Source organism: Rutidosis leptorrhynchoides, chromosome 9 (genome assembly GCF_046630445.1).
Source record: "Rutidosis leptorrhynchoides isolate AG116_Rl617_1_P2 chromosome 9, CSIRO_AGI_Rlap_v1, whole genome shotgun sequence".
In the NCBI taxonomy this organism is placed as follows: domain Eukaryota; kingdom Viridiplantae; phylum Streptophyta; class Magnoliopsida; order Asterales; family Asteraceae; genus Rutidosis; species Rutidosis leptorrhynchoides.
The window spans coordinates 159688692-159715660 of NC_092341.1; the positions used below are offsets into that span (position 1 = coordinate 159688692).

The 26969-nt window shown below is 34.5% G+C and overlaps 2 protein-coding genes across 2 annotated transcripts; one reads left to right on the forward strand and one right to left on the reverse strand.

The window, feature by feature from the left end:
* Positions 1 to 3816: 3816 nt before the first annotated feature.
* LOC139868434 (uncharacterized) lies at positions 3817 to 5409 on the reverse strand. Its single transcript, XM_071856766.1, has one exon. It carries the CDS (start codon positions 5407 to 5409, stop codon positions 3817 to 3819), a length of 1593 nt encoding a protein of 530 aa, XP_071712867.1.
* A 1078-nt stretch (positions 5410 to 6487) lies between these two features.
* LOC139868436 (pentatricopeptide repeat-containing protein At3g29230-like) lies at positions 6488 to 7990 on the forward strand. The gene has a single exon (XM_071856767.1). It carries the CDS (start codon positions 6488 to 6490, stop codon positions 7988 to 7990), a length of 1503 nt encoding a protein of 500 aa, XP_071712868.1.
* The last annotated feature ends 18979 nt before the right edge of the window (positions 7991 to 26969 follow it).

The window sequence follows — 26969 nt, forward strand, 5'->3', positions numbered from 1 at the left end:
GACCGGAGAGCCACGTTCTAAGATCCTTAAACCCCTCTTTACGTGTTGAGCAGGCATATTAAACCCCTCGGTTAAAATATGCATGATCAAATTCAAAATTGAAGTATGTTTTTCAAAATGGTCATCAAGATGTCGTTCTTTCGACGAAAATGACTACCTCTTTCAAATATGAATTATAACTTGTAACTCCGACTATAGACCACCATTTTTTCAGTTTAGTTTCACAAATTACAGTTCGTTACGAAACCATAGCAATTTGATTCACTCAAAACGGATTTATAACGAAGAAATTATGGGCAAAACAATATTGGTTAGAAATGGATAATTTGGTTACGGGATTAATTCATTAAAATCTATACTAACCATATCCTAGCTAACTTTTCTTGTATTATACATGTATTCTAACATGTCATGGTTACACAATACGTTGGATAAATCAAAAGACACCACATACACAATACGTGTAACTACAATAGCGGTATTGTGGGTCATGATTGAGTCTTATACAACACGTGTATACTATGTACTACTAATTGTGGACTACTAACGTTGGACTGCTAACTTGACAACTTAAACAATCACATATGATTGAAAATATAAACTTAAACAATCACACGTGATTGAAAATATGAACTTAAACAATCACACGTGATTGAAAATATGAACTTAAACAATCACATGTGATTGAAGATATGATATGAATAATAGTTGTATTACATTTTGATATACATATATATTTGTTACAGGTTCGTGAATTCAAGGACGACGGCCCTATTTTTAATAAGTTGAAAACTTATTATTAATATACTCTTACTACCGTGAGTATATAGTCCTATTTTTAAACTCTAAAAATATTTTGGGATGAGAATACATGCAGTTTATGTTTTACGCCATGAACACAAGTACTTAAAATATATTCTACGTTGAGTTGTACCACTTTGCATATCCTCCCTAATAGCTTGGTAATTAATATTTACATGTTGTAAGAACATGTAAGCGCGAATCCTATTGATAGATCTATCGGGTTTGACAACCCCAACCGGGCTAGTCGCTCTAGTATCGTAAACAGTTGCATAGTACTTCGTTTTTACTACAATTGGTACAGTGTAGGGAGATTTCATAATAAAGGGAATATGCCACATTAATGGTTAAGTATGGTTACCGAAGCGCTCAGCAACTTATAGAATATCTTTATTGAAATGTTTGTACCTATGAAATCTTGTGGTCTATATTTATATCGATGCTAACTTTAAACCTATATATCTCACCAACCTTTGTGTTGACTGTTTAAGCATGTTTATTCTCAGGTCCTTAAGAAAGTCTTCCGCTGTTGCATTATCTGAGCAAGCTATGCATGGAGTCTCATGTTTTTTTAAATGAAGTGTTGCATTCAATAAAACCTTTGTCATGTATTATATTCGACTGTTATGTCACGTGTGTAGTATTTGGAAATCGATGTATTATGGGGATTATTTCTTAAATAATCGCCCACTTGTTTAAAACATGCATTATGTATAATAATGGTGTGCTTTTTATGAAACGAATGCAATATTTTATAAAACGTATCATATAGAGGTCAAATACCTCGCTATGGGACCAATGAATAACGTACTGCATTTATAGTAATATGGATGGGTCGTTTCATCTGCTGTCAACTTAACAGTAGGATCAAGTGGAACATTGGATGGTTTCTCATCCAGAATTCCTGCAGTATGAAGGAGTTCCAATGCATACTTTCTTTGTGACATTGTAATTCCGTTTGCATTTCTGAAGAATTCGATACCCAAGTAGTAATTAAGTTGGCCTAAGTCCTTGATGCTGAAAGTGATATCTAGTTGATGCTTGATGTGTCTGATCATTGAGAGATTATTGCCAGTTAATAACAAGTCATCAACATAGATAAGTATAGCCAGAAAATTTGAGTCCTGTTTCAGGGTGAATAGGGATATGTCAGAGTAGCTTTGTTTGAAGCCTTGTTGAATGAGAAAAGAGGTAAGCTTTGTGAACCATTGTCTATTGGCTTGTTTTAAGCCATAAAGTGATTTGATGAGCCTACAAACTGATCCAGGAGGTACTTGCTTATGATAACCCTGTGGAATAATCATGTAGACTTCTTCTGGAAGATCACCATGGAGGAAAGCATTATTAACATAATGTTGCTCAATGAACCAGTTCTTGTGAACTGCAGTGGCTAATAATGCTCTAACAAAAACCATTTTAGCTACAAGGGCAAAAGGTCTCCTTATAATCTGTACCCTCTTGTTGTGTGTAACCTTTGGCAACTAGTCTGGCCTTGTACCTCTGAATTGAACCATCAGCTTTAAGTTTTATTTTGTAAACCCATTTGTTTCCAACTGCCTTTTTGTTTGGTGGAAGAGCTGTGATCTCCCGTGTGTTATTGGACTCAAGAGCATCAATTTCCTGTTTCATTGCTTCTTGCCATTTTATATTCTTGGATGCTTGAGTGTATGATGATGGTTCTGTGATGGAGTTGATGGTGCAAATTAGATGTTTAGTGTGTGGAGTTTTGATGTTAGAGTAGTTGATGTATTTGGAATGATGGAACTTAGAGATTGAATTGATGGTGTTATGTGAAGTAGGAATAGAGCATTGGTAATCTTGAAGTTTGGTTGGGGGTTTGATAGTCCCTTGAGATTTTCTTGAGGGTTGTATTGGTACAGGATTAGTTGGTGTGGAAGATTGTATTGAAGGTTGTGATGGAACTTGGACTTGTTCTGAGGTAGAATCTGTTGTGTCAGTTATTTGTTGAGATGTAGGTATAGATGTTGATGATGTTGATGGTTGTGGTAGGGCATTAATGAAGATGGATTCAGTGAGTGGCATTGTGTGGTTTGTTTCATTGACTGATGATGAAGAGTGTTGTTTGAATGGAAAAATGGATTCATTAAAGCTTACATGTCTACTAACATAAGTTTGTTTTGATTCTAAGTCATAGAGTATGTAGCCTTTTTGTGTTGTGGGATAACCTAAAAGAACAGATGGTTTAGATCTAGGTGCAAGTTTATCTGTGGAGTGGGAATGGGCATTTGCTTAACATCCAATGATCCTAAGATGTGATAGATCAGGTGGGATTTTGTGTATTACCTCATATGGGCTCTTATTGTTTAAAGGTTGGGATGGTAACCTATTGATGATGTAAGTGGCTGCTAGAATGCAATATCCCCACAGATGAATGGGAATATTTGATTGAAACCTAAGGGCTCTGGCTATTTCTAGGAGTCGCTTGTGTTTTCTTTCAACCCTAGCATTTTGCCGAGGTGTGTAGGGGCAAGTGGTTTGGTGTGCTATACCTTCTGAGGTGAAGTATTCTGCTAGAGAGTGATTGAGAAATTCTGACCCATTGTCAGTCCTTATGGTTTTTATAGTTGTGTTGAAGTGATTTTTGACAAAATTATTGAACATCTTAATGTGTGTTATTGTGTGGTGTTTGCTTGGTAGGATGTAAGTCCATATAGCCCTTGAATGATCATCCACTATGGTTAAAAAATACTTGCAATTATTTATTGTAGGGTGTCTGTATGGACCCCATATGTCCACATGAATAAGTTCAAAAAGAGACAAAGCATGAGAATTACTTAAGGCAAATGGTAATGCATGTTGTTTAGAAAGTAAGCAAACATTACAGAAGTTTGATTGATGGTTACACTTTCTTATAGATGGTATTGACTTGATGTGTTTTAGTACATGGTATGATGAATGACCTAATCTATAATGCCACTTGGTAGCATCAGCAGAAGCTTGTGTGGTGGAGTTGTCAGAATGATGGAGTGTGTTGACTTGATGTGGTCTGTCTTGTTAAATCACATATAGACCATTAAAGACGGTGCCATGAGCAATCCTCTTGTTGTGGTCTTGAAAATGACATGATATGGGAGTGAATAGCACAGAAAGTGGTAAATGATGTGATCCTAGTTTACTAACAGAGATAAGATTATATGAAAAACTTGGTATGTAGAGAACATCATAAAGTGTGATGTTAGAATTGATTGTGACAGTGCCACATTTAGTGACTTGAGTGTTTAAGCCATTTGGTAGGGTAACATAGATTGGTTTTATGCAGGTATAGACATTATTCAAGCAGGAAAGTGAGGTTGAGACATGGTCAGTAGCACCACTATCAACCACCCAAGCATCTTTCAAATGTAAAATAACAGAAGCAATGAATCTATATTTCTGTGCAGTTAGATGAGAAGCTATGATTCTGTGAGTACCTGTGGTGTTATAGTTCATACCAGTTTCAGAGTCTTGTTTTGATGACTGCATCATTAGTAACACTTGGTTAAGTTGATTTTGGAGCTGATCCATTCTGGCAATCATAGCATTCTCTGAGTTGTTGTCATTGTTGTTCCCAATTACCATGTTGACATTCTTTGATGATTGTGCAGGGTATAATGGATGTGCAGAGTATGACTGTGCAGCAGTGTGTGGAGGAGTCTTGGTTGGAGGCTTGTATTTATCATGAAGTGGATGACCTGCAGGGTATCCAACCAATTTGTAGCACTCTTCCTTTATATGCCCTTCAAAACCACAATTTCCACATATAACTCCTTTCTTGAATTTGCTCTTTCTCTCATAAGGTGTGTTGTTTGTGTTTGTTTTGACTGAGCTCCATTTAGATGTGTTATTGTTATAGCTTCTACTATTCGATTGCATTGCCAGAGTTGCAGAAATGGAAGCTGTGACAGTAGAATGATCCCTTTGTCGTTCTTCTTGCCTTATTATGCCATAAGCCTTTGCAACAGTAGGAAGTGGTTGCATAAGGAGTATTTGTCCTCTGACATTAGCATAGCACTCATCTAAGCCCATGAGAAATTGCATCAATCGTTTCCTTTGGTCTCTTTCTCCATTTAGTCTCCCATTTTCACAGGTACATGGACATGTGCAAACGTATGGTGATTCTAATGCATCAACTTCATCCCAATAGCCTTTTAATTGATGGTAGTAAACCTCAATTGTGCAGTTTGTTTGTTTCAATTGAGCAATTTCATGAGCTAATTGGTAGATCCTATGTCCATCTAATTGAGCATAGTGTTCCTGTAGTTTATTCCAGATATCTTTCGTTGTGCTAACAAAATTCAATGAATTACCAATTTGATCTGAGATTGTGTTAAGGATCCACGATATGATCATATCGTTGTTCCTCTCCCAAAGTGCTCTTGCTCTTGAGTTTGCATCAGGTTCTTCGAATTCACCATTGATGAGCTTCGTCTTGTTTTTAGCATTAAGTGCGATCATCATCGATCGCCTCCATGTGCTATAGTTATCTGATCCTGTAAGTTTCTTCGAAATGAGAATCAGACCAGGATGATCCTGTTGATGTAAGAAGAGTGGATGATTTGGTGAATTGAAATCATCTCCTGTTGATGCTTCAGTCGAATTGTTCGCCATTTCAAATTAGGTCAAATTTCCCTAATTCAATTTTGGAATTGTGAGAGATGAGATTTGTGATTTGATATATTGTGGGGAATGAGATGATTTGAGTGATGAATTTGATCAATCTAATCGATTGAATTTGTCACATAGATCGTCTTCTCCGCTCTGATACCATGAACAATTTAATGAATCAAACTATGGTATTTCATTTATATTGTGAAGTTACAGTAAAATAGAATACAAAGAGCTGTATATATACTTGGCTATCTACAGAAAAGACAAAATAGGCTAAACTACCATTAACTAACTTTAACAACCCAGCCTAACTAACCACTCAGCCTAACTAATTCTAACAGTATTAATAACTTAAATATGGCTGCATTTGATTAGATGCTTGCTCCTTCGATTGTATTGACTGGAGGTGACTAGGCTGTTGACTTGTTGACCAGCGTTGACCTGATGTATAGCTTTAGTTACCCACAAGTAAAATACGTTCATGAATATGGATCGTTTGATCGGAATATTCGGGCAAGAGTAGGACATTCCATACCCACAAGCAAAATACGTTACAGAGTTTTCCACAAGCAATGGAACAAAATTCGGAACAATTTAAGTGCATGAATTTAATTGATTGTTTCACTTTTTTATGTGATTTGTCAATGGTACATCATGACTAAAATTGAAACATATTAACCGTACAAGTTTAATGATTTTGTTCAAAGATAATTTGGTAGTGCAAATAAATTGGTGCAGGTATTTTCATTTTCATAAACGCTTCGCAAACTTTAATTCAATTCATAAGTGTTAAACATATCTTATATGTTCGATACGATTAATTTGATTCGGTTTTATCAGGTTTTATCGGTTAATAAGTTAAGTCGATTAGTTTGGTTTTGCTCACCCACTAAGGAAGAGATAAAAGGAACTCAAATGTTTTTAAATTTGGATGAAAAAAAAAATAAAAAATCGGAAGGAAAACATATTAAAATCATCATTCATTCTACATCGTTTATCTTGAAGGAGAATCCGTTGTTGAGTTCTATATTTACAGCTTCACATAGTTGCTCGATTACATTATTAGACTAATGAATGAATGGCTCTCCATTTGCAATGCTCTGTTGACCCGATTGACCTTAAAACATGGAACAAAATCATCAAGAAACAAGTTATTGATGGTGACACTAAATCTGCATTTCATTCATACCAACAGCTGCAACAATCATTCACTCCAGATAACTTTACATACCCTGTCTTACTCAAAGCAGTTTCGTGTCCTCGAATCGGGTTAGCCCTCCATGCCCAAATAGCTAAGTCACCATTTCACAACCATATGTTAGTTCAAACTTGTCTTCTTAACATGTACTCATCTATTAAATCAATTCATGATGCTCGTAAGGTTTTTGAATCAATGCAAGTAAAGGATACAGTTGCATGGAATTCAATGTTGGATGCATACGTTTCATCTCGGAATATGGATGCTGCTATCCAAGTATTTCAATTTGTGCCTAAAAAAGATATTTTTACTTTTAATATCATGTTATCAGGGTATGCAAATACGGGTAATATGGACTCGGCCAGAGCATTGTTTATTGAAATGCCTGAACGAAATATAATCTCATGCAACTCTATGATTCTGGCATGTGTTAATTATGGGGATATGGATGAAGCACGTAAGGTGTTTGATGAAATGCCTGAACGGAATGTCATTTCATGGAACACGTTACTTGGATCGTATTTGAATCTAAAGTTATTTGACCAAGTTATTGTACTTTTTGAAAGGATGAAAGCGGAGAATAATGTACATCCGGATTATCTTACGGTAACCACAGCCTTATCTGCTTGTTCTGGATTAGGGTTGCTAGAAAAAGGTCGCGAAATTCACATTTACGCTTTATATTTAGGACTCGTCTCGAGTAAACATGTAATAACTGCCCTAATAGACATGTACGCCAAATGTGGATGCGTAGAGAGCTTTTTATATGTGTTTTACAAGTCTAAAGTGCGAGACGTTTTCTGTTGGAATGCACTCTTATCTGGACTTGCTCTTCACGGTTATGGTACTAATGCCCTTAAAGTGTTTGATGAAATGCGTCTAACAACAAAACATGATGATGTAACATTTATAGCTTTGCTTAGTGCATGTAGCCATTCGGGGCTGATAGAAGAGGGTCAAAACCTTTTTAATTCCATGGAAATTAAATATGGCGTGACTCGTAAAACGGAACATTATGGGTGCTTTGTTGATCTTCTCGGACGAGCCGGGTTACTTGAAAGTGCTTACATGATCATTGATACGATGCCATTTAGGCCAGAAAAGTCTGTGTTGGGTGCATTGCTTAGTGCTTGTGTGAATTATAGGGATCTTGAAATAGGAGAGAAGGTTGTGAATATACTTCTATCGAATAAAGATGAAGACGGGTTAAACGATGGGGATTATATGATGGTATCTAATTTGTATGCTTCTTGTGACTGTTGGGATGAAGCGAATTGCTGGAGAGCAAAGATGAATGATTCAGGTATTGTTAAGACTGCAGGGTGGAGTTCTATCAGCATTGGTAATACTGTACAGAATTTTTTAGCGGGAAGTTTCGATTGACGGTAGGTGATAAAATCAACAGACAAAATGTTTGTTTTGTAATGGTCATTATGTGTTAGAAATTTGTTGTTCGAGTTTGATGATAATGAATCTCCCTATGTACAACCATTTTTGTTACTGTTGTTAAATTTCAATTGGATTATGGTTTAGCCAGCCGCGTCTATTAGTAACGTGTTATCAAATTTTTCTCAGATTGGCTGTTACTCATTTCATATTCTATTACTGATTTTGATTATTATGATTTTAATTTGTGGTTTCAGGGCTTCTCTATCTGATTTTAATGAAGCCAGTAATAGAATTTATGATATAATTGTCATGGTTAAAATTCATGTACATATTTTTTTGCAGTTTCTTTTACTACTTCTTGCTGGCCAAGGTAAACTCATGCTTTGTATGGTCAAGCTTAAGTTTGACTTATTGTGTTCTTGTTCCTTTTCTTGTTTGGATTATATATATATCTTTGGTTGTAGCTTTGATGCTTCTTATTAATCATTTTATTAAGGTTTTGCTTCTGATTTCGAGCTGATCATTTGTTTTTCTTTCTATTGAATTTTTACCGTGTTCATGTAAACTTAAATTAATAAGTATTTGCAAGTTACGAAGAATTGTGTGGTGAATGAAATATCATACAACTATAATGTTTAAAGGTGATCACTTGGGAAGCTAATTAAGCACGATTATAACTCATAAGGTTAGTTAAGTTTTCGTGTTCTCATCATATGCTTATTCACCCTTAAAGTTAACAAAAACAATAAAAGTTTGACATACAACCATATAATTTTTGTATTTTGGTGTTAAATTAGTTGAAGCTGTAATACTTTTTATTAATTGAAGGTTGAAGCTGTCGGTTAAATTAGGGTTGGAATGAAGTTGCTAAAGGACAATTCTCGGACTCTGGTAATCAGGGCCGGTCCTGACATTTTTAATGCCCCGAGCGAGTCGAAAAAAAAAGCCCTTAGTAGGTCGATTCGATACTTTTAAAAAATAATAAAATGAAGGGAGTGATATGTACACAACCACTTTTATATGTACACAACCAATTATGCTTTAAAGTGTTGTATAATACAACGCTCTAAAACATGATTGGTTGTGTACATATAAAAATGGTTGTGTACATATCATCACCCATAGATTAAGATGAGTAGAAAAATCAAATAGCAATATTTAAAAAAAGTAGTACTACATAAACATCAAATAGCAATACATGTTAAACAAGACAGCTATAACGACCCGTCGTAATCCATCTGGACGAATACATTACATTTGGTTACATCGCGAGGTACTTGACCTTTATATGATACATTCTACAAACATTGCATTCGTTTTTAAAAGACAAACTTTCATTACATCGACAGTTGACGGCATGCATACCATTTCATAATATAACCAACTATAATTGACTTAGTAATAATCTTGATGAACTCGACGACTCGAATGCAGCATCTTTTGAAATATGTCATGAATGACTCCAAGTAATATCTCTAAAATGAGCAAATGCACAGCGGAAGATTTCTTTCATACCTGAGAATAAACATGCTTTCAAATGTTAACCAAAAGGTTGGTGAGTTCATAGGTTTATCATAAAACAATAAAATTCATCATTTTGATAGACCACAAGATTTAAATCCTGCATGGTACAAATGGGCCCGAATCCTATACCCACATGTAATGTACATGCGATATCTTTTAAATACAATACACCTTTCTCGTGTACGAAATCATCTTTCATAAATCTTAGTAACCGTACACATATCATGTGCACAAAAATATCATACACATAACCTGTGTATAAAATCATTCTTTCGATACATAACATTCACTTTTCATTGTATTCATAGCTTGGCTTGTTAACCGACCTTAACATATAATGCGCATAAATAATATCCCCAAAACAGAACATCTCGTCTGTATAATAATCATATAAACTTCGAAGTACTAAACACCACGCCCACTAGCCCTTCCGTCTAGTGAACATTCTGGGTGGGGGTGTTAAACCCGGTAGCTACCTTTAGGATTCGCGTCAATTAGGCGTGCACTAATTCTCAAAATTAGTGATGTTCCCTAATTCTTAGGTTACCAAGCAATAATAATAAGGGGAAAAATATTCATATCAATTGTGGCAATTATCACGTCCACATAATTCAATGGTGGCAATTATCACGTCCACATAATTCATTCGAGGAATATTTTGCTTGTGTCTATCTCGTCAAACATTTATAAAAGCATTTCATGTATTCGCAGTTCAAAATGTATTTCAAAAGCATTTAATAAAGCAGTTGTAAAAGTAGTGCATGTATTCTCAGTCCCAAAAATGTAAAGAGTACAAGGGAATCAAATGAACTCACCATACTGTATTTTATAGTAAAAATACATATGAAGACATTGAACAACTGAACAATGCAGGGTTGGTCTCGGATTCACGAACCGATATCATTTGTATATTTATTAATATATCCTTTTTATGTTACTAATATATATATATATATATATATATATATATATATATATATATATATATATATATATATATATATATATATATATATATATATATATATATATATATATATATATATATATGTTTTTATATGTTCATTTTTGTATATAAAAATATTAAATTTTGTTATATTATGTGTTATATATATATATATATATATATATATATATATATATATATATATATATATATATATATATATATATATATATATATATATTTGAGTATTTCATTTGTTTATCAAAACAGTAGTTCTAATTCTACTAAGTTAAGATTAGTAAACATAATTGTAACACCCCGTCAAAAATCCCTTTAACGGAATGTTAACTCTGTATTGACCCGAACTTTTCCATGTTTATATATATTAATTGAGATTGATATTTACATGATTAAATGTTTCCAACATGTTAAGCAATCAAACTTGTTAAGACTTGATTAATTGAAATATGTTTCATATAGACAATTGACCACCCAAGTTGACCGGTGATTCACGAACGTTAAAACTTGTAAAAACTATATGATGACATATATATGGATATATATATATATAGTTAACATGATAATATGATAAGTAAACATATCATTAAGTATATTAACAATGAACTACATATGTAAAAACAAGACTACTAACTTAATGATTTTTAAACGAGACATATATGTAACGATTATCGTTGTAAAGACATTTAATGTATATATATCATATTAAGAGATATTCATACATGATAATATCATGATAATATAATAATTTAAAATCTCATTTGATATTATAAACATTGGGTTAACAACATTTAACAAGATCGTTAACCTAAAGGTTTCAAAACAACACTTACATGTAACGACTAACGATGACTTAACGACTCAGTTAAAATGTATATACATGTAGTGTTTTAATATGTATTTATACACTTTTGAAAGACTTCAATACACTTATCAAAATACTTCTACTTAACAAAAATGCTTACAATTACATCCTCGTTCAGTTTCATCAACAATTCTACTCGTATGCACCCGTATTCGTACTCGTACAATACACAGCTTTTAGATGTATGTACTATTGGTATATACACTCCAATGATCAGCTCTTAGCAGCCCATGTGAGTCACCTAACACATGTGGGAACCATCATTTGGCAACTAGCATGAAATATCTCATAAAATTACAAAAATATGAGTAATCATTCATGACTTATTTACATGAAAACAAAATTACATATCCTTTATATCTAATCCATACACCAACGACCAAAAACACCTACAAACACTTTCATTCTTCAATTTTCTTCATCTAATTGATCTCTCTCAAGTTCTATCTTCAAGTTCTAAGTGTTCTTCATATATTCTACAAGTTCTAGTTACATAAAATCAAGAATACTTTCAAGTTTGCTAGCTCACTTCCAATCTTGTAAGGTGATCATCCAACCTCAAGAAATCTTTGTTTCTTACAGTAGGTTATCATTCTAATACAAAGTAATAATCATATTCAAACTTTGGTTCAATTTCTATAAATATAACAATCTTATTTCAAGTGATGATCTTACTTGAACTTGTTTTCGTGTCATGATTCTGCTTCAAGAACTTCGAGCCATCCAAGGATCCGTTGAAGCTAGATCCATTTTTCTCTTTTCCAGTAGGTTTATCCAAGGAACTTAAGGTAGTAATGATGTTCATAACATTATTCGATTCATACATATAAAGCTATCTTATTCGAAGGTTTAAACTTGTAATCACTAGAACATAGTTTAGTTAATTCTAAACTTGTTCGCAAACAAAAGTTAATCCTTCTAACTTGACTTTTAAAATCAACTAAACACATGTTCTATATCTATATGATATGCTAACTTAATGATTTAAAATCTGGAAACACGAAAAACACCGTAAAACCGGATTTACGCCGTCGTAGTAACACCGCGGGCTGTTTTGGGTTAGTTAATTAAAAACTATGATAAACTTTGATTTAAAAGTTGTTATTCTGAGAAAATGATTTTTATTATGAACATGAAACTATATCCAAAAATTATGGTTAAACTCAAAGTGGAAGTATGTTTTCTAAAATGGTCATCTAGACATCGTTCTTTCGACTGAAATGACTACCTTTACAAAAACGACTTGTAACTTATTTTTCCGACTATAAACCTATACTTTTTCTGTTTAGATTCATAAAATAGAGTTCAATATGAAACCATAGCAATTTGATTCACTCAAAACGGATTTAAAATGAAGAAGTTATGGGTAAAACAAGATTGGATAATTTTTCTCATTTTAGCTACGTGAAAATTGGTAACAAATCTATTCCAACCATAACTTAATAAACTTGTATTGTATATTATGTAATCTTGAGATACCATAGACACGTATACAATATTTCGACCTATCATGTCGACACATCTATATATATTTCGGAACAACCATAGACACTCTATATGTGAATGTTGGAGTTAGCTATACAGGGTTGAGGTTGATTCCAAAATATATATAGTTTGAGTTGTGATCAATACTGAGATACGTATACACTGGGTCATGGATTGATTCAAGATAATATTTATCGATTTATTTCTGTACATCTAACTGTGGACAACTAGTTGTAGGTTACTAACGAGGACAGCTGACTTAATAAACTTAAAACATCAAAATATATTAAAAGTGTTGTAAATATATTTTGAACATACTTTGATATATATGTATATATTGTTATAGATTCGTGAATCAACCAGTGGCCAAGTCTTACTTCCCGATGAAGTAAAAATCTGTGAAAGTGAGTTATAGTCCCACTTTTAAAATCTAATATTTTTGGGATGAGAATACATGCAGGTTTTATAAATGATTTACAAAATAGACACAAGTACGTGAAACTACATTCTATGGTTGAATTATCGAAATATTAAGTCTGGTAATCTAAGAATTAGGGAACAGACACCCTAATTGACGCGAATCCTAAAGATAGATCTATTGGGCCTAACAAACCTCATCCAAAGTACCGGATGCTTTAGTACTTCGAAATTTATATCATATCCGAAGGGTGTCCCGGAATGATGGGGATATTCTTATATATGCATCTTGTTAATGTCGGTTACCAGGTGTTCACCATATGAATGATTTTTATCTCTATGTATGGGATGTGTATTGAAATATGAAATCTTGTGGTCTATTATTATGATTTGATATATATAGGTTAAACCTATAACTCACCAACATTTTTGTTGACGTTTTAAGCATGTTTATTCTCAGGTGATTATTAAGAGCTTCCGCTGTCGCATACTTAAATAAGGACGAGATTTGGAGTCCATGCTTGTATGATATTGTGTAAAAACTGCATTCAAGAAACTTATTTTGTTGTAACATATTTGTATTGTAAACCATTATGTAATGGTCGTGTGTAAACAGGATATTTTAGATTATCATTATTTGATAATCTACGTAAAGCTTTTTAAACCTTTATTGATGAAATAAAGGTTATGGTTTGTTTTAAAATGAATGCAGTCTTTGAAAAACGTCTCATATAGAGGTCAAAACCTCGCAACGAAATCAATTAATATGGAACGTTTTTAATCAATAAGAACGGGACATTTCAGTTGTTATCCGAGCGTTGGTCTTAGAGAACCAGAAAATTTGCATTAGTGTGTCTTATCGAGTTTGTTAGGATGCATTAGTAAGTCTGGACTTCGACCGTGTTTTCTTTAAAAATGATTGCTTAACATTTTTGTTGGAAACTATATATATTAACATATGAATATTATGTGATATATTAATCTCTTATTGTGTTTGATATTATGTGATAGATGTCTACCTCTAGAACAAGTCCCATTGACTCACCTAATAATAATGAAGAGTCAAATGTAAATTGGAATGATTCGTGGACTGATTCACAAATTCCCGAAGAGGAACCGGAAGAAGAGTCAGAACCGGAAGAAGAATCGGAACCGGAAGAAGAATCGGAACCGGAAGAAGAAATAGAACCGGTGGGGAAAATAATAAAACGGTTAAGTAAAAGAGAATCCTCAACCAACCAACCAAGGTTAATTATGGTCAATGGTGTTTCCGCCAAGGAAGCAAAATATTGGGAGGATTACCAATTCTCCGATGAATCGGATTCCGACGAGAATTCCGATGATGTTATAGAAATTACCCCAACTGAATTTAAAAAGGCAAAAGAAAATAATAAGGGAAAGGGCATAAAAATAGAGAAATCTAATTCCAACCCCGATGAACTTTATATGTATCGTCAACCCCCGAAGTCCTTAAGTTGTAACAATGACCCGGGAACCTCTAAACCACCAGGTTTTTCTAAAACAATGTGGATAACGACGGCTCGTATTAGAGGAACATCATATATCCCTAGAAACTTGGCAAAACGAACCAAAACCGAACAAGAAGAAACGAGCGAGTCGGAATAAGATAGTTATATTCGTGTGGTGTAATATATGTAATATAGTGTGCTTATGCTTTATGATATATGTAAAAATTTCTTGTATTAATAAGTATTTTTTTTATGAATCTAACTCTTGTCTATTTTACAGTATAAAAACACAAAATGGATAGACAACCCAATATTTTAAGAGACCTACCCGGAGACATGATTGATGAAATCTTGTCTAGAGTCGGTCAGAATTCCTCGGCACAACTATTTAAGGCGAAATCAGTTTGTAAGACATTCGAAGAACGTTCCAAGAATGCCTTGCTTTATAAAAGGCTTTCGTTCGGAAGATGGGGAATATCACATTGGGAAATCCATAAGTTACGATGTGTTTACTTTGACGCATATATTGCGGGGAACCCAAATGCTATTTTACGCAACGGGTTAAGAAATTATTTTGACTCAGTATATCCGAATATAGGACTTCGTGATTTAGAAAAAGCGGCTAACATGCAACATAAAGAAGCATGTTATGCTTACGGGTTAGTAATGTTCGCTTCTCACCAAAGTGAGAACAAGAACATCGGGCTACAACTATTAAACAAAACGTTCCCACAAGTGACGGAGTCGGTAATTGGGGTAAGAAATGAGGTTTTTAGGTTATTACGAGACTGTTGGTCATTACGTAACCCTCGTCCCTTTGATGACGTTACAACACACTGTCTTATCAACGGCCATAACGGTTATGTTCCACAAGACCAAGGATGGGAAGTAGTCCTAGTAAAACCAGAATGCATGACTTGTTTCTGGACGTATGAATTACGTGTCTTTATTGCCTTTGCTGAACGACTTGTGTACTAGCTAGAATTATCTTCACAACTATCTTGTATCAAAGTTATTGTGTGCTATATTTCATGCTTAATGTAAAATAAGCGGTATTGTAAGTTTGTAAAATATTGTATAAAAGTTTGAACGCGAAATATTATTACAATCAGTTTTTCATATAGAATTGTAGTAGTTTAATTGTATATTAGCTACTAAGTATGAACTTAACGGGTAGGTACTACCCGAATTTAAACTTATAAAACGCTAATATGAAGAAAAAGCTTTTATAAATGAGTTCATATTATGCTACGAAATACTATTAACTACTCTTAATATTCTGTATGATTAACTTGTTCCATTTGACTATTTTGAAGGAAATGGCACCGACTACTCGACACACCGTGAATATGAATGAAGAGGAATTCCGTACTTTTCTAGCTTCAAACATAGCCGCAGTACAGGCTGCGCTACATACCAACAATAACCTTGGATCTGGCAGTACAGGAAATCGTGTAGGATGCACCTACAAAGAATTCAATGCCTGCAAACCTTTGGAATTTGATGGAACCGAAGGACCGATCGGATTGAAACGGTGGACCGAGAAGGTCGAATCGGTGTTTGCCATAAGTAAGTGTACTGAAGAGGACAAAGTGAATTACGCTACGCATACCTTCACAGGTTCTGCGTTAACATGGTGGAATACCTCTCTAGAGCAAGTGGGACAAGATGATGCGTACGCACTACCGTGGTCAGCATTCAAGCAATTGATGAACGAGAAGTACCGTCCCAGAACCGAGGTCAATAAGCTCAAGACAGAACTTAGAGGGTTACGAACCCAAGGATTTGATATTACCACGTACGAAAGACGATTCACAGAATTGTGCCTATTGTGTCCGGGAGCATTCGAAGATGAGGAAGAGAAGATCGACGCGTTTGTGAAAGGATTACCGGAAAGAATCCAAGAAGATATAAGTTCACACGAGCCCGCCTCCATACAACAAGCATGTAGAATGGCTCACAAACTAGTGAACCAGATTGAAGAAAGAATTAAAGAACAGACTGCTGAAGAGGCCAATGTGAAGCAAGTCAAAAGAAAGTGGGAGGAAAATGGTGATAAGAATCACCAATACAACAACAACAGCAATTACAACAATAATCGCAACAATTATCCCAACAATCGCAACTACAACAAACGGCCCAACAACAACAACAACAACAACAGCAACAGCAACTACAACAATCATCCCAACAACAATAATAACCGCAACAACAACAACAATCAGAAGCAGCTATGCCAAAGGTGTGAAAAGTATCACTCGGGGTTCTGCACCAAATTTTGCAACAAGTGTAAAAGAAATGGTCATAGCGCGGCGAAGTGTGAGGTCTACGGACCAGGGGTTAATAGAACGAAAGGAACAAATGGTGTCGGAACGAGTAATGGCGGAGCAAGTAGTGTTGGAGCAAGTTATGCCAATGTAGATTGTTATAAATGTGGAAAACCGGGCCACATTATTAGAAATTGCCCGAACCAGGAGAACACGAATGGACAAGGCCGCGGAAGAGTTTTCAATATTAATGCGGCAGAGGCACAGGAAGACCCGGAGCTTGTTACGGGTACGTTTCTTATTGACAATAAATCTGCTTACGTTTTATTTGATTCAGGTGCGGATAGAAGCTATATGAGTAGAGATTTTTGTGCTAAATTAAGTTGTCCATTGACGCCTTTGGATAGTAAATTTTTACTCGAATTAGCAAATGGTAAATTAATTTCAGCAGATAATATATGTCGGAATCGAGAAATTAAACTGGTTAGCGAAACATTTATGATTGATTTGATACCAGTAGAGTTAGGGAGTTTTGATGTGATAATCGGTATGGACTGGTTGAAAGAAGTGAAAGCAGAGATCATTTGTTACAAAAATGCAATTCGCATTATACGAGAAAAAGGAAAACCCTTAATGGTGTACGGAGAAAAGAGCAACACGAAGCTACATATTATTAGTAATTTGAAGGCACAAAAACTAATAAGAAAAGCTTGCTATACTGTTCTAGCACACGTCGAGAAAGTACAAACTGAAGAAAAGAGCATCAATGATGTTCCCATTGCAAAAGAATTTCCCGATGTATTTCCGAAAGAATTACCGGGATTACCCCCACATCGATCCGTTGAATTTCAAATAGATCTTGTACCAGGAGCTGCACCAATAGCTCGTGCTCCTTACAGACTCGCACCCAGCGAGATGAAAGAACTGTAAAGCCAATTACAAGAACTTTTAGAGCGTGGTTTCATTCGACCAAGCACATCACCGTGGGGAGCTCCTGTTTTGTTTGTCAAGAAGAAAGATGGTACATTCAGGTTGTGTATCGACTACCGAGAGTTGAACAAACTTACCATCAAGAACCGCTACCCACTACCGAGAATCGACGACTTATTTGATCAACTACAAGGCTCATCTGTTTATTCAAAGATTGACTTACGTTCCGGGTATCATCAAATGCGGGTGAAAGAAGATGATATTCCAAAGACTACTTTCAGAACACGTTACGGTCATTACGAGTTTATGGTCATGCCGTTTGGTTTAACTAATGCACCAGCTGTGTTCATGGACCTTATGAACCGAGTGTGTGGACCATACCTTGACAAGTTTGTCATTGTTTTCATTGATGACATACTTATTTACTCAAAGAATGACCAAGAACACGGTGAACATTTGAGAAAGGTGTTAGAAGTATTGAGGAAGGAAGAATTGTACGCTAAGTTTTCAAAGTGTGCATTTTGGTTGGAAGAAGTTCAATTCCTCGGTCACATAGTGAACAAAGAAGGTATTAAGGTGGATCCGGCAAAGATAGAAACTGTTGAAAAGTGGGAAACCCCGAAAACTCCGAAACACATACGCCAGTTTTTAGGACTAGCTGGTTACTACAGAAGGTTCATCCAAGACTTTTCCAGAATAGCAAAACCCTTGACTGCATTAACGCATAAAGGGAAGAAATTTGAATGGAATGATGAACAAGAGAAAGCGTTTCAGTTATTGAAGAAAAAGCTAACTACGGCACCTATATTGTCATTGCCTGAAGGGAATGATGATTTTGTGATTTATTGTGACGCATCAAAGCAAGGTCTCGGTTGTGTATTAATGCAACGAACGAAGGTGATTGCTTATGCGTCTAGACAATTGAAGATTCACGAACAAAATTATACGATGCATGATTTGGAATTAGGCGCGGTTGTTTTTGCATTAAAGACTTGGAGGCACTACTTATATGGGGTCAAAAGTATTATATATACCGACCACAAAAGTCTTCAACACATATTTAATCAGAAACAACTGAATATGAGGCAGCGTAGGTGGATTGAATTATTGAATGATTACGACTTTGAGATTCGTTACCACCCGGGGAAGGCAAATGTGGTAGCCGATGCCTTGAGCAGGAAGGACAGAGAACCCATTCGAGTAAAATCTATGAATATAATGATTCATAATAACCTTACTACTCAAATAAAGGAGGCGCAACAAGGAGTTTTAAAAGAGGGAAATTTAAAGGATAAAATACCCAAAGGATCGGAGAAGCATCTTAATATTCGGGAAGACGGAACCCGGTATAGGGCTGAAAGGATTTGGGTACCAAAATTTGGAGATATGAGAGAAATGGTACTTAGAGAAGCTCATAAAACCAGATACTCAATACATCCTGGAACGGGGAAGATGTACAAGGATCTCAAGAAACATTTTTGGTGGCCGGGTATGAAAGCCGATGTTGCTAAATACGTAGGAGAATGTTTGACGTGTTCTAAGGTCAAAGCTGAGCATCAGAAACCATCAGGTCTACTTCAACAACCCGAAATCCCGGAATGGAAATGGGAAAACATTACCATGGATTTCATCACTAAATTGCCAAGGACTGCAAGTGGTTTTGATACTATTTGGGTAATAGTTGATCGTCTCACCAAATCAGCACACTTCCTGCCGATAAGAGAAGATGACAAGATGGAGAAGTTAGCACGACTGTATTTGAAGGAAGTCGTCTCCAGACATGGAATACCAATCTCTATTATCTCTGATAGGGATGGCAGATTTATTTCAAGATTCTGGCAGACATTACAGCAAGCATTAGGAACTCGTCTAGACATGAGTACTGCCTATCATCCACAAACTGATGGGCAGAGCGAAAGGACGATACAAACGCTTGAAGACATGCTACGAGCATGTGTTATTGATTTCGGAAACAGTTGGGATCGACATCTACAGTTAGCAGAATTTTCCTACAACAACAGCTACCATTCAAGCATTGAGATGGCGCCGTTTGAAGCACTTTATGGTAGAAAGTGCAGGTCTCCGATTTGTTGGAGTGAAGTGGGGGATAGACAGATTACGGGTCCGGAGATTATACAAGAAACTACCGAGAAGATCATCCAAATTCAACAACGGTTGAAAACCGCCCAAAGTCGACAAAAGAGCTACGCTGACATTAAAAGAAAAGATATAGAATTTAAAATTGGAGAGATGGTCATGCTTAAAGTTGCACCTTGGAAACGTGTTGTTCGATTTGGTAAACGAGGGAAATTAAATCCAAGGTATATTGGACCATTCAAGATTATTGATCGTGTCGGACCAGTAGCTTACCGACTTGAGTTACCTCAACAACTCGTGGCTGTACATAACACTTTCCAGGTCTCGAATTTGAAGAAATGTTTTGCTAAAGAAGATCTCACTATTTCGTTAGATGAAATCCAAATCAACGAAAAACTTCAATTCATCGAAGAACCCGTCGAAATAATGGATCGTGAGGTTAAAAGACTTAAGCAAAACAAGATACCAATTGTTAAGGTTCGATGGAATGCTTGTAGAGGACCCGAGTTCACCTGGGAGTGTGAAGATCAGATGAAGAAGAAATACCCGCATCTATTTCCAGAAGATTCGTCAACACCTTCAACAGCTTAAAATTTCGGGACGAAATTTATTTAACGGGTAGGTACTGTAGTGACCCGAACTTTTCCATGTTTATATATATTAATTGAGATTGATATTTACATGATTAAATGTTTCCAACATGTTAAGCAATCAAACTTGTTAAGACTTGATTAGTTGAAATATGTTTCATATAGACAATTGACCACCCAAGTTGACCGGTGATTCACGAACGTTAAAACTTGTAAAAACTATATGATGACATATATATGGATATATATATATAGTTAACATGATAATATGATAAGTAAACATATCATTAAGTATATTAACAATGAACTACATATGTAAAAACAAGACTACTAACTTAATGATTTTTAAACGAGACATATATGTAACGATTATCGTTGTAAAGACATTTAATGTATATATATCATATTAAGAGATATTCATACATGATAGTATCATGATAATATAATAATTTAAAATCTCATTTGATATTATAAACATTGGGTTAACAACATTTAACAAGATCGTTAACCTAAAGGTTTCAAAACAACACTTACATGTAACGACTAACGATGACTTAACGACTCAGTTAAAATGTATATACATGTAGTGTTTTAATATGTATTTATACACTTTTGAAAGACTTCAATACACTTATCGAAATACTTCTACTTAACAAAAATGCTTACAATTACATCCTCGTTCAGTTTCATCAACAATTCTACTCGTATGCACCCGTATTCGTACTCGTACAATACACAGCTTTTAGATGTATGTACTATTGGTATATACACTCCAATGATCAGCTCTTATCAGCCCATGTGAGTCACCTAACACATGTGGGAACCATCATTTGGCAACTAGCATGAAATATCTCATAAAATTACAAAAATATGAGTAATCATTCATGACTTATTTACATGAAAACAAAATTACATATCCTTTATATCTAATCCATACACCAACGACCAAAAACACCTACAAACACTTTCATTCTTCAATTTTCTTCATCTAATTAATCTCTCTCAAGTTCTATCTTCAAGTTCTAAGTGTTCTTCATATATTCTACAAGTTCTAGTTACATAAAATCAAGAATACTTTCAAGTTTGCTAGCTCACTTCCAATCTTGTAAGGTGATCATCCAACCTCAAGACATCTTTGTTTCTTACAGTAGGTTATCATTCTAATACAAGGTAATAATCATATTCAAACTTTGGTTCAATTTCTATAAATATAACAATCTTATTTGAAGTGATGATCTTACTTGAACTTGTTTTCGTGTCATGATTCTGCTTCAAGAACTTCGAGCCATCCAAGGATCCGTTGAAGCTAGATCCATTTTTATCTTTTCCAGTAGGTTTATCCAAGGAACTTAAGGTAGTAATGATGTTCTTAACATCATTCGATTCATACATATAAAGCTATCTTATTCGAAGGTTTAAACTTGTAATCACTAGAACATAGTTTAGTTAATTCTAAACTTGTTCGCAAACAAAAGTTAATCCTTCTAACTTGACTTTTAAAATCAACTAAACACATGTTCTATATCTATATGATATGCTAACTTAATGATTTAAAATCTGGAAACACGAAAAACACCGTAAAACCGGATTTACGCCGTCGTAGTAACACCGCGGGCTGTTTTGGGTTAGTTAATTAAAAACTATGATAAACTTTGATTTAAAAGTTGTTATTTTGAGAAAATGATTTTTATTATGAACATGAAACTATATCCAAAAATTATGGTTAAACTCAAAGTGGAAGTATGTTTTCTAAAATGGTCATCTAGACATCGTTCTTTCGACTGAAATGACTACCTTTACAAAAACGACTTGTAACTTATTTTTCCGACTATAAACCTATACTTTTTCTGTTTAGATTCATAAAATAGAGTTCAATATGAAACCATAGCAATTTTATTCACTCAAAACGGATTTAAAATGAAGAAGTTATGGGTAAAACAAGATTGGATAATTTTTCTCATTTTAGCTACGTGAAAATTGGTAACAAATCTATTCCAACCATAACTTAATAAACTTGTATTGTATATTATGTAATCTTGAGATACCATAGACACGTATACAATGTTTCTACCTATCATGTCGACACATCTATATATATTTCGGAACAACCATAGACACTCTATATGTGAATGTTGGAGTTAGCTATACAGGGTTGATGTTGATTCCAAAATATATATAGTTTGAGTTGTGATCAATACTGAGATACGTATACACTGGGTCGTGGATTGATTCAAGATAATATTTATCAATTTATTTCTGTACATCTAACTGTGGACAACTAGTTGTAGGTTACTAACGAGGACAGCTGACTTAATAAACTTAAAACATCAAAATATATTAAAAGTGTTGTAAATATATTTTGAACATACTTTGATATATATGTATATATTGTTATAGGTTCGTGAATCAACCAGTGGCCAAGTCTTACTTCCCGACGAAGTAAAAATCTGTGAAAGTGAGTTATAGTCCCACTTTTAAAATCTAATATTTTTGGGATGAGAATACATGCAGGTTTTATAAATGATTTACAAAATAGACACAAGTACGTGAAACTACATTCTATGGTTGAATTATCGAAATATTAAGTCTGGTAATCTAAGAATTAGGGAACAGACACCCTAATTGACGCGAATCCTAAAGATAGATCTATTGGGCCTAACAAACCTCATCCAAAGTACCGGATGCTTTAGTACTTCGAAATTTATATCATATCCGAAGGGTGTCCCGGAATGATGGGGATATTCTTATATATGCATCTTGTTAATGTCGGTTACCAGGTGTTCACCATATGAATGATTTTTATCTCTATGTATGGGATGTGTATTGAAATATGAAATCTTGTGGTCTATTATTATGATTTGATATATATAGGTTAAACCTATAACTCACCAACATTTTTGTTGACGTTTTAAGCATGTTTATTCTCAGGTGATTATTAAGAGCTTCCGCTGTCGCATACTTAAATAAGGACGAGATTTGGAGTCCATGCTTGTATGATATTGTGTAAAAACTGCATTCAAGAAACTTATTTTGTTGTAACATATTTGTATTGTAAACCATTATGTAATGGTCGTGTGTAAACAGGATATTTTAGATTATCATTATTTGATAATCTACGTAAAGCTTTTTAAACCTTTATTGATGAAATAAAGGTTATGGTTTGTTTTAAAATGAATGCAGTCTTTGAAAAACGTCTCATATAGAGGTCAAAACCTCGCAACGAAATCAATTAATATGGAACGTTTTTAATCAATAAGAACGGGACATTTCAAACTCTGGTCCCAGTGCTTGGCTTGACTTCTATGTGACAACAATATCTTACAGCGAAAGCAATTAATACCTGAGAATAAAACACGCAAAACGGATCAACAATAATGTTGAGTGAATCTACAGGTTTTAAGTAAACAATACAGTATGTTTAAGAAATAACATTTCAAAAATGTTTATTAGTGGAAGACCACCAAGGTTTAACGTTAAAAGTTTGTAGACAACACCGTGTCCCATTTCAAAAGTTTGTTGACACTACCATGTCAAGTTTCAATCATTTGTAGACAATACCATGTCAAGTTTCAAATATTCGTAGACAATACCATGTCAAGTTTTATCTCATTTGTTTGTAAACCACAGTTTTAAATAACGTTGTATAGTATTTGAAAAACAGTTATCAGAAAATAGTTTAAGTTCCTTGCCCACGAGATTTTACAAGTACAACTCCAAGTTGCCAAAGGTTTGCATAATCTATGAGCACCTGAATACTAGCAATGACCCGAGTATAGAATCCACTATACTCGCCTTTACCTCATAAAATGTTATACACTTGTTCGGGTGTCTTAATGTTCAAAGTAAATGCACCACAGTTTTTATAGTGGTTGAGGTTGTCAACCTAACGGATCCGTCCATCTAAATTGTGCCTACACCGATGGTATTTAAAGTATTCAAGCTAGAGGCTTTTTGAACAAACTCAATATGCAGATATAGTACTCGTGTCAATACAAAAAGCATTTGATAATGTAAGTATAACAGCGTGTATTCTCATCCCTGAAAATATGTAAAAAGCGGGACTGTAGACTCACCTTTGAATAAAGCTCGGATTGAAAAGTGGACAATTTACTTGTACGGTTTATAGCCGAGTAATGCAACCTAAGTATATGTATTTAGGTTGGTCAATAAATATGTATTAAACAAGTGTGGTTTGATAGTATAAGTTGTCTTATTGCTCGAATCGACGCGTTTCAAAGTAGAAATCAACATACAGTCAACTAATTCATGCAAGTCAAACAAAGTCAACCGAAGTCAAACCAAAAGTCAAACTTGGTCAAAGTAGTCAACTAAAGTCAACATCAGTAGGTTCATGTCAAATGTTGGTCAACATGTCAAACCTAAGTCAAACAACACGTTTTAGATCATAATTGGTCAATTTCACAATTTCAGTTTATCGTTGTGCACAAAGTTCATGTACATGTAGCAAACTTAGCATATTATCTCATAGTACAAAATTCAAGTAAACATGGAAAACTCCAGATCATAATTATACTCAAAATCGATTCCAAAAAGTCCGGCCATGGTCTCATACGATAATTAAAAGTCAGGAATCAGAAGGGGTACATTTATAGTTTGCCAAGTAAGTTTCTGACCGCGCACTGATTTCGTATTGGCTATAACTGGAGTTAGGACATGCAATTGATACAAGACCAGTGGCCATGGTTCAAGGACAAATCAAACTAACACATATAAAAAGTTAAGAAATTTTTGTTTAGCCAATTTGTACAGTTTATTCGTGCAAGTTGAATGTTCAGTTTTCAGCTCAATTCAGAATTTATATAATGTGTGGCCCTATTGTGCCCAATGTATAAGGTTTCAGAGATTGACATTAACTAACCATATGTCACATATCATGTTAAGATTCGTTTTACAGAAGCATACATGCTAATTCAATAAAAAGAAACCACAGAGTATAAAACAGAGAGCAAGTTGCTGTTTCAATTCTAGTTTAGTTAGTCACATTCGCACACAATTATCCGAAAATATTGATACAATTAGACTATGATATCTACATGAAAAGTGAAGTACTTTTTGTGTAAATTTTAAATATGAAAATATTTAAACACAGAAGTTAACACATTTTATCATACAAGGCTGTTTTCATGCAGGTGCTGTATAAATCCACTTTTTCACTAAATCAAGCATATCTCAAGTTATACATAAGCAAACGGCATGATATCTTAGTGTAACCTGAGTGTTTTTAAATTACCTATCCAATGGTATAAATTTATTAATCCAATTCGTGGTCTATCAAACCCAGATTTCTGATCAATCACAAAAACACAACGTTAATTTCAATTGGCCATAACTTGATCATCCGGAAACGAAATCAAGCGAATCCAAAGCCTAAAATTAATAGTTTTTCACAAGGAACCTAATTATCACATAATATTATGCATTAGAAAAATAAAAATTCACTGATCATGCAATATACAATTCAGTTTTCGCAACAAATAAACAAAACGAGCGATCTAACGCATTAAACAATCAACAAACATCAAGACTTGAGCAATAGACAACCTAATTTATAAAACTTTAATAAAAATCTGATTTTAAAGTTTAGGGTTTAGCTAATTATACCTTTGATCACAAAATTGTTTATACTAGCGCGTAGAGAACGACGATCGGAGCAAGATTGATCACACGAGTAAGAGCAAACAAGCAAGTTTGATGGTTGATTTATGTGTGTGTGTGTGTGTGTGTGTTTGATGTGAAGAAGAAGATAGGGAGGAGGAATGAGCTGCATTTTTTCATAGATAGGATGGAATGAATGATCAAAGATGGTATAGAGAATTATCTAACTAGTTATTTGGTGCCTAAAAACAAAAAGTCAACAAACATGGGCCTAAAACTAATAGTCAACATGCATTGGCTACTCATAGGACCAAGGATGATGAGGTATGAGGTCATGGCCATGTGGCCTCGGGCTCGGGTCTCGAGCTCGTTTTGTGTAAAAGCTCGTTCGCGCGTGGTTCGTTTCGAGTGCCATTAAACGTACCGAATCTCCGGAACGTTAACTAGTCGTTGAAACAAAATCACCGTGTTTAATTCATTAAGTAAATAATAAATTAAATTTCTTTCATAAGTTCAATAATTATTAACAATAATTATTCTATCGTTTTTCCGAGTTCCGTTAACTGAAAAGTTTTCTAGGCGATTAACTTTAATCGTGTCGTTTCTAGTTTAATTCGTCAACCGAATTAAGTTCACTAATTAATATAACATATTAATTCAAGTAATCCACTAAGGATCAAGTACGCATTTAATTACTTTAAATATGAAAAAGTTTCACGTAGCCACTGTTAACTCTTCTGAAAGAAAAA

Coding starts and splice junctions, on each gene's coding strand:
- LOC139868434 (XM_071856766.1), bottom strand. CDS start 5,409: ATGGCGAACAATTCGACTGAAGCATCAACAGGAGATGATTTCAATTCA.
- LOC139868436 (XM_071856767.1), top strand. CDS start 6,488: ATGGCTCTCCATTTGCAATGCTCTGTTGACCCGATTGACCTTAAAACA.